This window comes from Anarhichas minor, unplaced genomic scaffold, assembly GCF_050575085.1.
Source record: "Anarhichas minor isolate MPS153535 unplaced genomic scaffold, ASM5057508v1 ptg000028l, whole genome shotgun sequence".
Classification (NCBI taxonomy): Eukaryota; Metazoa; Chordata; class Actinopteri; order Perciformes; family Anarhichadidae; genus Anarhichas; species Anarhichas minor.
In genome coordinates, this window is record NW_027466474.1 from 3507610 (window position 1) to 3522734 (window position 15125).

General features: G+C 41.7%; 1 protein-coding gene across 5 annotated transcripts in view; it reads left to right on the forward strand.

Annotated features, from left to right (window-relative positions):
• The window catches only part of enox2 (ecto-NOX disulfide-thiol exchanger 2), a 146171-nt gene that overhangs the window by 90729 nt on the left and 40317 nt on the right, over window positions 1–15125 (forward strand). For 4 of the 5 annotated variants that reach the window (XM_076102932.1, XM_076102930.1, XM_076102933.1 and 1 more), the window contains one exon: window positions 8057–8194. In XM_076102932.1, the coding sequence (XP_075959047.1) occupies window positions 8057–8194 (138 nt within the window). Of the gene's footprint in view, window positions 1–8056; window positions 8195–8742; window positions 8838–15125 lie in introns of those variants that run through there. The other variant, XM_076102934.1, reaches the window with a different exon arrangement.

Sequence of the window (15125 nt, forward strand, 5' to 3'; positions counted from 1 at the left end):
TATACATGTGGCATTTTATAGCCATGCCTTGTTTGTTGTGCTATAGATTCCACAGACAACCTCGTGTCTCTGTATGTGTTTTGATAGCATTGATGTGGTGAGTGAGGTGAGCTTTGTTTGAGATCTCTCTTCTTTTTCCTCCCCTCTCTCGTGCACCTTCATTCCTCTTTCTCCCTCCCGCCCTGTTATCAGAGTAATCTGGTCTCGTCTGTCACCTCTCTTGGCCCGATAAGGAGGGAAAGAGGCTCGTGACCGGGAACGGATGTTCCTCCCTGACAACATTGACACAAATACAAATGCCTCTGCTCCATTTGTATAAAATAACTCCTGATAAGGCCGTAGGAACTGAGGTTGTTTACTACTCTGCACAGGGAAAGTCTTCAGTGAGATGGTGAGATAAACGCTGATGTCCACCGTGCATCTGTTCTTCTTTTTCTCCCTCATTGATATACAATACTATAAATTCATAGATACATAAAGCAGTTATCATGTCGGGGGGGGTTATGGCTCTGCAGCTCTTGGTGTGCACTAGTGTTGTCATAGCTCGGTCTAATCGTATAATATGTTTGTCTTCAGAATTATGCGAGCCAAGTGTTTAAACTAATCTAAGTAATTGTAATTAGGCATTCGGGCTGTAGTGGCAGAGTAAAGATGATTGGAGTCAGGACAGAGCAGCTTTAATATTCTGGATTGTCACGTCAGCAGTATATCATTCCATCCCTCTCAATGTGGGTGATTTGTTGGGATGAATGCAATATGCGGTTGATTTTTTTATCACTCCTAATGTAAACATTGAGGCAACAAGAGCAGCTGTCGTTGACCTCAGCACTCGGTGGTGGGTGAGAATGTTCACAGATAGAAAAGTAAATTGATGTTGCTGCAGAGCAAAAACATTTAAATGTCATTAAGTTAACGCATAAAATCAGAGGCAGTGAGTACGCAGCATTGTTACCGACGCGTTTGATGGCTGTCGCCTGCTCTGTGGTGATTGGCGGTTGCGTGTGGTGTGTATTTGCAACGGGTCTGCTTTCATTGATGAGCTAAAGACTGACGTGTCTCTTCTTTATCAATGTGTGTGCAATCTGCTGGAATGGATTCATTAATGAAGCGGAACAAGTAAAGAATGGAATCGATCATATTCCGATGAGGGTTCCTGCGGGGGTCAGATGAGCGAGTTAATGAGTATTCCGAGTCCTGCGGAGGATGTGTCGGATTTTGTGCACTTTGACTCACAGGACTTAATCATGAGCACCACAAATGTTTTTTTTTTTTTTTGTGAGCGTGTGCACCTGATTGGACTGTAATGAGTTGGAATATGCATTACTCTTTTTAGTGTTTTGACAGAGTCAGAGTTTGAGTCACCTCTGCTGTGGATTGGGCTCAGGTTAGTTCATCCAATCCAATTTTGGAGAATGTAATTTGATTTGACAACCTGTGCTGCGGCCACCTCATTAAAGCGACGGTCACCTGTTGCACACAAAAGACAACGTAGATTCACTCCCAGCCGTCAAATTGCAATGGATTTATTTGCAGCGGAGCCTCGTCTCTGCATGCAGCTCATTAGGGATTCAGCGTTATGATCACATTTTAAAGTTGCACAAAATTTAAACAAGGCACCGTCCCATTGAAATTCTCTGTGCAGGAAGATGCCCGAGGTTTTCTCTCGCCCCGTTTTGGAGGGTAATGAAATCACTTGTTCTGTAACGGTATAAAGCCATCGCTCTTCTAGTTCCACTAATGACATTACAGTCAGCCCTCCAACAGGCAGGCCATTTTGTTTCACCTTGTTTCGCCTCTGTGACCGACTCATTTTTGTAATATCTAATGGAATATTCCTGCCAACGTAAAGGTACTTCTGTGGAGTTTTCTTATATACAAGTAAAGTTTCTAGTTACACTCAGTGTATATCCTTGAGGACGAACTACCGATAAACTCCTAAAACATTTTCAGAGCTGTATTTGTTTACCTGATAGTCTTCTTTATCCTTTGGTGGTTCATTGTCGTGTTTCTTGGCATGTTACCACCACCTGTAGATCAGTAGCAATGGATAATATGGAACTCCTCGGTATATGTCATTTTATAGCCCCATATCAACACATATCCTTTACATTTTCTGGAATATCAGTTTATGGAAACAATAACGGACATGAATGTGATAATTACTTGTCAAATCAACACAATTGATGGCTTTTAAGTCAAAATGATACTAAAATTGGATATAACTATAAAGGTAGATACAGGAGTAAAAGGTTTGTCCGATGTTAGGCAATCTATATTATTTCACATTATGTATAGTCCTATTCCCAGGCCTTGCTAGTCAAAGGCAATAACACTCAAAAGCAAACGTTTTGCCGTAGTAGCAACCAACACGGTGCATGATGAGCTGTGACATGTGGCCAACATCCGCCTCCTTCTTGGCAGGAGCTGTCAATCTCTGTGAACTCAACTCTTATTAACACATTTATTTATCAGAACATATCGAGGTGATTGAAAGAGAAATGGCAGAGGGTGTTTCTCACACTTTTCATATATATCTACATACATATATATATATATATATATATATATATATATATATATATATATACATATATATATATATATATATATATATATATATATATATATATATATATATATATATACATATATATATATATATATATATATATATATATATATATATATATATATATATATATATATATATATATATATATATATATATATATATATATATATATATATATATATAAATAATCTCCCATGAGGCCTGGCTGTCTTAAGGCCTCTTCTGTCATCTTCACTTTGTTGTCTTCTTCTCTGGTCCTAAATGAGACGTGGTGTAGTATAACACTCGGGGCACTCTTCACAGTGCCACCACTAATCACCAGACCCCTACCAGTTTTATCATAATTAACAGATCAAAGAAGCGGAGAGAAGGGCGGTCATACATTATTAAACAGACTGTGTGTGTGTGTGTGTGCGCTCTTGTATGTTTGGCACGTAAGTAATTTAAGCATAATATAGTTATCTTTAAGGGCACATTTCTCGAGTTAATTCACCATCGATAAAGTTGCACAAATGGTCCTCTAAACAGGGTTTTCTACTAATGCATACATCTTATCTTATTGCTCTTCTGACGTTGTGAAGAGACTCATTTTCCCAGATGACCCTTGAAGTGCTCTTCTGACGTACCTCCCTCCTCGGAAACACACTCACACAAACATACAGACCTGCATTAAGGTCAAAGAGGCGTCCGCTCTCGGTGAGCAATTGTGCAGCGACGGCATTTCTTCTTCTACAGTATGTGCTTCCCATGCATATGTGAGGACCCTTCACACAGCCTTACAGATGGATAATGGCCGACATCTTCTCCCGTTTTATTTTTTCTTCCTTTGGTTGGAGGAGAAGTGTTGAAATTTAATTAAGCTCATCTATCTGCTCCGCCACATTGTGATCAGCGATGACATTATATTATATGCTAATTGTAGGCTCTCGCAATTCCTACTTCGTTGTAATGACTATCATCAGGTGTCTGTGCTTTTATTCATTGCTGCGATGATGAAAGTTGAATTTGAGGTAGCTTCCATTTTCTACTTCACTCGTCTTTCTGTCATTTCGTCCCATCGGCGTCACATCTGTCTATTAAAAGCCATCTTTTCTTTCTCTTTCTGTCGCCGTTGCTCATCTTTTAGCAGCCTCCTGAATTGGCTCCCTGGGGGCCGTAATAAACCCGTAGTTAGCTGTTAAAACCATGTGCATTTTAGACTAAATGGCCCCTAGCGTCTCTCTGCCTGCTGTTGGGTCTTACAGCCAATGGGCCTTAAAATGACTTAATTTCCTATCTGCCTCCTGGGGGAGCTTTTAGGGGAGCTAAAAGCCGGTCACAGCCTACAGAGAGTGAGTATCAGGAAAGCCTCGGGCCGGCGTGGACCCCGGCTAAATCAAAAGCACTATCGCTTTCATTGCCACGGGGCAGTTTCAACGCAGAGATACTGGCGTTGACTTGGAAATTTTAAATTATACCTTAACAGTTTCCAACAGTTCCAAAAAGTTTACATATTCAAATTGCTTGTTTTGCCCAATCAACAGTATTTTATTCAAAGATATTTTATATCATAGAAAACTAAAGAAGAGAACTAGAAAATAAACACATCTGAGAAGATGGAACCAACACATTTATCACATGTTTTGCTTAAAAAAGGACTTGCACGACTGATGGGTTCTCAAAATAGTTGATAACAGTTTCTAATATTCTACTATTTCTCTAATAATATACACTTGACACTTAAATAACATACTCGTTTTTGTTTACCATATTATATTGTAAATTTTCATATTTTCTATCTTTAGATTATGTCTTATATTATTGCACTGTTTATTGTTGGGAACCATTCACCGAGCCAAGTTCCTTGTATGTGTAATATACTGACAGTACATTTCAAGTTGCTGATTGAGTTGTCTTCATGTTATTTTACCAATAAGTCTGTTGATTTGGTAACTGCATCCTGCCCACCGTATTTGGAGACTTTAATGTTGGCATCCTGTGAGTAGAGACATTTGGATCTCTGTGTCAAGTGGTCTTACCTCCACATTATTAGATTGTTCAGTTTATATCATTTGAAGTGATATATATATATATATATATATATATATATATATATATATATATATATATATATATATATATATATATATATATATATATATATATATATATATATATATATATATATATATATATATATATATATATATATATATATATATATATATATATATATATATATATATATATATATATATATATATATATATATATATATATATATATATATATATATATATATATATATATATATGGGCAATGATTAAAATATTTAATCGCATGGATTTTTTGCGATTAATCGCATTGCTATGGCAAAGTTCAATAATGAATTCGAAAGTAGTGTATTGCGCACTTTTATTTTAAAAGTACTGCTATATGAACAAAAGGGCAATAACATTTGGTTCACGAGATGCAGGTAGCATGTTTTATACTTTGTTGGCATCTTATTCTGAAAACCGGATGTTCGTCTGAAGAAACCGGATGTTGTCTGACGTTAATGTTTCCGCTAACTTTCAAAGTCCTTCGCTCGCTCCCGATCTGTGCCGTTTAAATGCGTTTACCGTGAATTTCAGCATATAGGTGCACTAAAATGTAAGTGTCTGCTGAGTTGACCACGGAGATCTGAGTGTCTGCTGACTTTACCGCAGCGATGTCCAGTAGTCTCCAGGGAGAGCAACAGCTGGTGCAGCTTCTCTCTTTATTTCTTGTTTTTTTCCGCTGCTCTTACCTTTCTCTGATCGTTGGACCTTGGAATAAACAAGGAAATGCCGGGACTCAATTAGCTACTTTTCATCCCATGTAGACAATTGGCAGCAAAGCAGACGACTCTAATCCATGTTTTCAGTTCAAAATGTTTACCCACATTGATTCCCTCATTGGCAGTATTGTCCCTGGCTCCCATTCCCCCTCTCTGGCAAGGTTAACGTATGTGTGCCGGGCTGTTTGCTTGTTCATGAGTGTATCCCTGTGCTGCTTTTCACAGCAGCTTTTTGCTATTCCTCCCTCAGCTCTACATATCGACGTGATGCTGTGGGACGCTTCCTTTAAGGCTCACGCCTGCCCTCAGGGTCACTTTGCCACATCAAAATCAAAAGGTCTCAGTGATTGACACACAGAGCTGCAAGTCTGACAAGTATAATTGATTAATGGAGGACGGAGAGTGTGTGAGAGAGACACTGGATGAAGGACAGGCAATGGAAAAAAAAAAAAGCAATGAACCAGGTTAAGGATGCACTCAATGAATGGGAGCACAGGGCCAGACGGATGAAGTGAAGGTGTAGGACTATTGTCAGCGGGGTCTGAAGGCTACTGTAGAGGACTTAACCTGACCCGGTACTAACGGCACGCCATCCAGTCAAATGAATAAATGCCTTCACGGTCAATAACAACTCCGTCCCCCAGTGATGAACAGACATGAATTCTGCTGAAATGTCTTTAGAAAGCCGTTGACCTTGAATGATTTCCCATCAAAGACCAAACGGCGTGTTGTGTTTTCACTCACAATTCAGTAGATGAGACGAGAGGACAGAGGGACACGTGGAGTAAGGAGTCCTATTTGTTCAATATTGACCGAGGTGACGGATTGTTGTTATTATTATTTGTCGTGGGAGTATGATGTAAGTCATGGTGCATCACTATTGTGATATATATATCCTGATAGAGAACATTTTCTAGAAATTTGATTGAGAAACCATTTACAGATAAACTAGATTGGCACTGCTGGTTCAATCTTGGCAAACAAGTCATCGAAGTCTCTGGGAAATTGCGACGGACTTATTTTACTGCTTTTTGTACTGCTTCAATAATTGTATAAACATATATATGTAATGTTCATCACAACTGCACTCAACACTTTTAATTTGTCGAAAGATTTGTTTATTTTATTGAACTCAAAGACCCAAATAAGCTTCTATCACTCACAGTAACACAGAATTTAAGAAATGTAGGATATATCTCAATATTACAATTACCAAATCTAAGCCATGTCGAACTCTATATCTTATCAACATATAGATATTGTTTTCCCCAACTCCAATTATTGTTATTTGTGTAGCCAAGCAAGGGAACTCAGGGTTTGACAGGTGATGTCCTCAGTCTGAGTGTGTGTGTGTGTGTCCAGGAGCAGTGACGACCGTTAATGCGCCGTAAACTGTATCAAAACTGCTGTAAACCAGCTCTCCACCGCTCCTCGAAAGTGTCCCCAGTTAATAGGGTTGTGTTGGTTAACAAGCCCGTGAAGTCCTCGGGAAGCAGCATTATCACAGCGACATACGGACACAGGCGGTTCTTTATCAGGCCTCTGCATGGCGGTGACGGCAGACAGCTCCGAAATTAGCAGCCCAGAGAGGAAGGTAAAGAGGCAAATGACATCATTACACATTGCCAGCTGTGTCTGAACACCAGCAATACCAACATAGTGGTTGTTGTGCAGACAGACACACACACACACACACACACACACGGTTCTACACTGAGCTCAGGGTTGCCTCCACAGTGGGCTCTGCCACAGACCTTCTGAGGTGTGAAGTGTGTGTGTGCAGGGTGCAGCGCTTTTCATTATTAACAGTGGTGTTGGCTTTGGCATCGGGAGAGAAGAGGGCAGCTCGGCTCAGCCAGCAGTCAGCAATTTACAGGTCTGTCGGAGAGAAAGAGGTCGACCGGAGGAGAGAGAGAGCATCGCAGCATTTAGAGCTGCAGACTGGGAGAATGAGCCGATGCGTTCATGTTGACTTTACTGCGAGGGGTTTTATTATGGGGATGTAAATGTGTTTGATTTATTATGCAACACTTGGCAGTAAACCACGAGTCTGTGGTTGTGAGTTTGAGGTGATGTGTGTGTGTGTCTGTGTGTGTGTGTGTGTATTTGTCGTGCTAAGTTGGGGATTTTTCCAAGGTTTAGTACCAGAGCGCCTGGCAAATGCCTGATAGCATCAGGATTTATGCTTAGTGCCATGATAATCTTGTTTTACGCTGCATTATTTTCTTACTCTGACTTGCAAATGAAAGCTCTGATCTTTCACTGGAGTAGTCATTGGTGTACAGTTTGTGTAGATATATGAACCCATTGCTATTTTTTAAATGATTCTACAGGCCATGCTGTTAGACATTGGTTGCGGCAAGTGAACAAACCCGCAACAACGGGATGAATAGATTCTTAATGACGGTGTTGTTGAATCCACTTTGGTGTCAGACTGACTGCAGGGTCACAGTGGGCCGCCCTCTCCTCTCTCCCCTCAGACAGAACACGGAAATGAAGGAGGATTTATAGAGAGGAGGCGGCCGGAGACGCCATGACAGCGCCGCACTGTTGAAAGCAATCTCCCACCTCAATCTTGACCGTAACACGATTCCTCCTCTGGCATGACCCTGTATCATGATGATTTATAGGAGGCAGGGAAGATACTGACTCCTCTCTCCGTCCCCTTTCCTTGTGTCTTTCCGCAGAAGGGATCTGTAACATGACGATGGACTCCAACTCGATGACGATGACGATGCCCATGCCAGACCCCAACCCCTGGGCAACGGCCATGAACAACCTGGGGATGCCTCCCATCGGAATCACTGGACAGCAACTCATGCCAGGTACCAAACAACCACGGACGCCTTGGTGTTAAGAGTTTATTTCAGTATTCCACCGGCAAAGATTATTAGGAAATGGGCGTTTATTTACAGTATCTATCTACATGTTATGAGGCGAGAAACGTCAAGATTTTGTCATGTTAAGAAGACTATTTTCCTGCGTTTTGGTTGCCCAATAACAAGTATAATTTCTTTATTTATGTTATTAAGCAGCATCCTATACAGGCTTTTATGTTACGTTAGATGTCCTTTTATCTAATTTTGTAACATTTTATGTAGATGTATTCACTTCAGAACTGCAGCTTTAGCTCGTACACCGTTCCCATCATAATAACTTGATTTATTTTGGGTGCAATAGTTTTTACCCCTCTGGCTATTTTCCTTTTTAAGGCATAGCGAAGTGTTACAGAGGGACCCAAAAGAAATTCAATGTAGAGGATTCTTCAAAAACCTCAGTATTTACGATTGGATCAGTTTCCAACGGCTGGTTGTGTTTCTGCATCTAAAACGGATCATTTTAATTCTGTCATTTACAGAAAGAGCAGGACTTCCTATAGTGTGGAGTGGTAATGTTTGACTGCATTAGCGTTCAGCAGTGTAGGACATCTGCTGCTGTGGAAGTGTGTGGCTGCATTGGTCATTTAAAGTAAGTATGTTTGAATAAGCAGAATAAGCTGAACCACATGAGCTTTGTCAAGCAAAGACAAAAGAATACATATCTTCCCAATTTCTGCCCCTCTATTTATATCACACATGTCAGCTAATGTGCACACTAGAGAGCTGAGCTCGGCACTCTACAATGACAAAAGGTCTATTGTCATTGGTTGAAAAGCAACTGTTTAACAGTTGGGAACCAGCAGTTTATGGGGGTTAAAGCAATGACATTCATTTCATTATTTCTCCGGTATTGTTACAACCTCAGGGTGCAGAATGTAGAGCTGCTGTACTGTGATCTGCCACGATGATATTCATCGCCACCGATTGCTCTGCTATCTATAACGTTAGGTTCAGCTGCACCCTCCCACTCTCCGTCTCTGAAGAGTTATTCTGCCATGTCTTTTCTCTATCCTCAGTAGAAAGCCTTTCCCTAAAGCCTTTCATAAATCACTTCCCCCTTCTTAGCTGAAATGCACTTTCATATTTGAAATATGACAGGCTTGAGTGTGTGTGTGTGTGTATTCGCATGTGTGTATGCACTTGGAGACGAAGAGTCTCCCAAATGCACTCCTGGAGAAATATTAAGGGAAGCACACACGCTCTCACTCACTCAGGCCTGGCATATTTCACAAACGGTAAACAAAAACCTTTCTACTGAGGAGAGAGCGAGAGGACACGAGGCTGGATGCTGGACACACACACACACACACACACACACACACACACACACACACACACACACACACACACACACACACACACGCAAGCATCTATCCATGAGTGGTGTTTGAAGGTTTCAACTCCCTCCTCTTGAACTTTATACGCAGTGCTTTAAGGCCTTTTTTTTAAAGCAGATATTTGAACTCCCCATAGCAGGAAAAGCACAAGTGTAACTAATAACATTAATGGTGGATCTGTTCCATTTTAAGTGTTTCATTAAGCCGTGCCGGTGATACAGCATGCGCAGGTACCAGAGTCCTGAAACTGGCACACACAGAAAAACAATCGAATGCAGCAATTAGTGATGTTATTAGCTGCACCTGTGTTTGGTGTCTGCTGTAAGAAATGTGAAATAAAGCACTCTTACATGTAATCAGAGCCTCGGACAGTTCTGGCCTCCAGTCTGAAAACCAGGTGCATGTCGTTGGTTTTGGAATGTGTTTGTGTAATGGAAAGGAAAAGCGAGTAGGAGACCAGTTGTTAATCTGTGTGTGAAAGAATAGGTCTTTCCTCACAGCAGACACTTTGACTTGTCATAGCAGGAAAAGCGCAGGTCAAACTAATCTGACCCCTCCCAGTAAACCATGCCAGTGAGCCAGCATGCCCACTACCTGGACCCTGGGACTAGCTCACCTGAATGGCATGCACTCGATTTTATCTGCAATCAACTTGCCCGATTTGGATTGCATCCATGTTTTTGTTTTATCAGGAAATTCTGTGTTAGTTAGAGCCAAGTTGTGTCTATTGCAGCTTTAATGTTGATGTGAACACTATTCACAGTTCCGAAACTGCTAGTTGCTACTTTATGACATAAATGTGCCATCAGGTTATAGGTTGCCGGTGCTATGCTGGAAATGCAGGAGTTCACCGGATCCCATATGTAAATACGAAAGACAAAGGAGGGATTTGTCAATAAACTAAGAGGCTGAGGTATAGATGTCAATCAAGCACAGGCAAAGTAATGAAACTGTCCTCTGTGGGTTTACCATGGGTGTGCGGGGCCTTTGAGCCTGGACTAGAGTACTACATCAGGTACCAGAGGCAGTTTGAGACAGGTAGTGGAAAGAGGGGAGGAGACCGTGATGGAGAGGAAGGAGACTCTGGTTACGAGGGCAGCTGTGTCTCTGCTCCTCCATCACCTGGAATAACAGCTGGTGTTTCCCTACCTTTCCCTCTTCTTCCTTCCTCTTTCCTGTCCTGTCCCTCCCTCCCTCCCTCCCTGAGCAGCCTAAATTACCCGACATCTCATTTATATCTCATTACAGCTGAGCCAGCCTCTGCAACCCTTTACACACTCAGACCACACTGAGTCACACTGACATGCTCCTCTGGGCTCGAACAGTACGTGCTGTCACCCAAAGGTGCAGCCGGTCCAATAATCGACACGTAATTATTACATAATGCATCAATAATGCAAATGTTAATAAATTCAAAACTTGTTCTCCTCTCCCAGATGGACAGTAGAAATACTTTTGATGTGTTTCTCTCTTTACATATATTACTCACAGGCTTATAGTTTCCACCCACTTCACTCTCGCCAAACAAAACGTATATACAGTATATATATATATATATATATATATATATATAAGTGGGAAGAGATCCACTCAAACTCTCTCTCTCTTACTTGCCTCTTTTTCTCAGTTTACAACCAGTAACGAGGCCTAAGAAGCTCAAGGTTAGCCACAAACAACGGCACGATATTTGATAAATTCGGCTTTTATAGACTACTCAGCTCTGTATAAGATGTACTTTGTGCTAAACATGGCATCTGCACGCCTCTTCCTCTTTTCTTTTTGCTTCATGACACTTCATGACACAGCACAAAGCTTCTCGGGCAAACACTTTTGCCTGATGTCACACCGTCTAATTCTGTCGTGTGGGACTTGTTACCAGAGCACCTTGTGCCTCTGCAGTAATCCATGTGGATTAGTTATTGATTCTCCATCATGACTGAACATCATCTGTGTCTCCTTTTTTTGTTTCACCTCTAAACAACAGGGGAGAGGGAGAGTTCACCGCCACCGTCTTTGTCCTCTTCCAGCGTGTTTTTGTACACGCCAACGATTGGTCACATGCTTCCTGCATGTAGCTAAGTGGGTTTTTATGTCTCACTTTCAGGCTCATTCATTAAAAGAGACTGCCTGAGCCGGAGTGCTTTCATTACACATTATAATTTTGCCTCCGTTTCATCCACTGTGAGCCTGGAATGTGTGTTTTTTCCCCACGGTCTTTCCCTGCCTCCAGCCAAGCGGATTTATCCAGACAGACAGCTGGATAAACAGACCACTGTGGGCAGAGCCTTGAACACCCTGCAGCCTCACAAAGCCGGGTTCACGTCACCAGTGAGGACAGTTTTATTTCTATAGATGGACCGGCCAGTGGTTGTGTGTGTTAGAAAGTTATTATTACATGTTTGTGTTAGCATAGTGTTTGGATAGAGGGAGAAATTTGGACTCAAGGCCACAAGCATGAGTCAAGTTTCTATGTACTTTATGGTAAAAGGTGCACAAAGTATAGAGGAGTTGTGATGTCTGCTCTGATCCATAATCTTTGTACGTATGGCAGCGATTGCTTTCTCCCCCATTTGTTTCCTGTTAAAGGACATTTTCCTCATCTGAGTCAAGGGTCTGAGGATACAGGGTGTCGTCTTTTGGACAGATTGTAAATCCATCTGAAGCAAATGAGTGTTTTGTGATTCTGAACCAGCCCAAGCTGTCTCCTCCAAAAACAACCCTCAGGACATGAGAGGGGAAACCGGGTGAGGATTGAAGTAGAGACCCCGCCCCTCCTCAGAGAGCAAGTTGGGGGAAATTACAATAACTGGAAAAATGTAGTTGCAATATTTAACAGAAATCCAAAACGACTCCAATACTAATACAGTAAATGGAATAGAATCTCCCCGAGTTTTTAGTAAAATGTCTGTTCTTCACACTGCACCATAGTCCAAGGTGTCGAGTAAGCGACGGTGTGTCGGTCACAGTTACCTTGTTGGGGAGCTGTTGTAGCTGGAAAGGTGGCGACGAGCCTCCTCATCCAAACAGCTCAGGGGAGAAGAGCAACACCGAGTCCTGGGTGAGGCGAGGAGCTAGACCTCAGGACACTGAACTTAAGGAATCTGTGTCAGGCGTTGCAGCGATGTCGAGCATATCTCTGGAGGAACAATGTTGCGTATCGATTGCATGTCTGCCCGCTTAATAGCTGCAGGCTGCAGTCTGGGTTTTTATTGTTATGATGATAACGTGCATTCTCAGTGTCAGTTCTAATGATTAATGCTATTCTGCAGACTGTGTCCCCCCAGTGGAGAGCACAGCATAGGGCTTGTTTAAGTCTGTGAAACCCCAAGATGTGAATAGTAAGGTGGACCTCTGTTTAATTGTCCAGACAGACCAGAGACACGTCCTGTGGTTGTGGGAAACTTGAAAAATGCCAAGCAGGGCTTTCACCTCTGCTCAGAGAAAGTTATGGTGAATGATCCAGGTTTCAGAAATACCAAGAGATATATTTGTTTATTCTCTAAACAAGGAGTTTGGTTTCAAATGGATCCAGTTACTTTTGAGTGAATGTCACCAATAGTAACATCCCTGACTACATAAATCAATTTAGCTAATGCTCAGCCAAACCACAACGACAAGCGAAATCCCCAAATGTGTTTTATGACACGATGGATAAGTCATGTCTTACGGTTAGCAAGCCCCAAAAACCCGAAAAGTAAAGTCCCAGATACAGTGTGAACTGTGAGAACGGAGCACAGATGGGAGCAGTAACGGCAGGAATCAACATCTGGTTTCTACATATTTGACATGTGACACAGACCAAGAGAGGGATATCCTTTTCCAGGAGTGTTCCCCAACCTTCATCAGTGTTCTCTCCAGCACATCCAGACTATAAGGAGAACCAGATGGAGAGCTATAGAGTTCCTCCCCCTATATTTCTTTCAAAACACAGACTTCCCAAGATCCTTCACAGTATGTACCGTATCAAAGTTTTGTACACTTAGTTCCCGAGCACATTTGGTTTTGATCTGAAGAACCTATCAGTTGTTCACAGCCTTTTTTGGGGCTAGGATGAACCACTGTCTTCTGATTGTTTCAAAGCACTTTGTTGTTTGGAGAAGTGATCTAAAAGTCCTCCTCACAGTGACTCAGTGTGGACGTGAGTCATGCGGAGTTCAACCAAAGACATTATTACTTTTCAGATGGTTTTATTTGAATGTTTTTTGTAGATCCGAAGTGGTGAAATCCAGTATTTCACAGAAAAAGAACAATTAGATGAAAGTCAGAATTGTATTTTTAGTTATCTCTTTAATCATCTTGGGACTATTCAAATGGATCCTAACTCCCAAATCTGACTTCACAGCATTAGGAGTCCTAACCACCTTTCAGTCAGAGCGAGTGAACAGTAGTGATGCTTGTTCAGACGTTTTGTTTTGGTCTGACCTTGAAAGTTAAGTGTGTTTAGTGTAACGGATAACGGCACAGCAGTCCAGTGCCCAAACTTCTACAATAATAATAATAATAATAATAATAGATGGATATATTCACAGGAATGAAGGGTTAGATTTGCCTTTTTGTGTTTTTTCAAAGCTGCTCATGGGCAAAAGGAAAATGTGAGGAACTTGCACAGATTTTGGGTGGCACGCACACACACACACACACCACCGAAAGAAAAACATTTAGCATTCACACGCATGTTTTTGCAAGGTTATCAGAATTAATTTAGATGCACACTCTTATGCATGGATGCACACGCACACACACACACACACACACACACCCTCGGGAATAGATAAGCAGGCTCCAGGGACAGACGACTGAATAAACAACCACTCTTTTGTCTGCTGCATCCCACTCGTCCTCATCCCTTTCCCCACGGTTGCCACAAACCCTTCCACCACTATACACACACACACAAAACCACAGTGGAATATATGAAAACTTGGTGTCATGCTTCATAGCCAGTCACCTAAACAGTGCTCCTCATGCGAATGTATAGGGCACAAGACGACCCCGATAGGAATCGGGGTCGTCTCATTTTCACACATTAGCTCACCTGGATTAACATTAGGAAATACATTGGCTGACAGTCACTCCTTTGCCGTAAGCGTTTTTCAATCGTTGGACTGAGTGCAGTGCCTCTTTCTGCTGACTGCTCAGGAGCTGCACTGGTACTATGCCAGAGGTTTTGGGCAGCTTGTAGGCGGACAGGGTGGATATACAGTATGTCTAGGGAAAATAAATACAGCAGTAGTTATAGGGCTATAGAAATGGGTCTTCCTGACACTTCTTCCTCTGCATGGCAGCTATATTAGATTGTAGGCTAGGTATTGCTAAAGGCTAGATTTGTTATGGAGATGGAACTGTGGAGGTGTCGGATAAAGAAGACAGATATTTGAAGGCAACATAAGGGAGCAGATTCTTATTGAGATATAATGCAATAAAGAGATGGAATATCTTTTATAAACAGGGAGCTTCAGAAAGCGTTTTTGTTTTGATCCTGTCCTGCCGGCTGGAGAAATGTTCCTGTAAGAGAAATGAAGTCGGATGTGTTTATATAA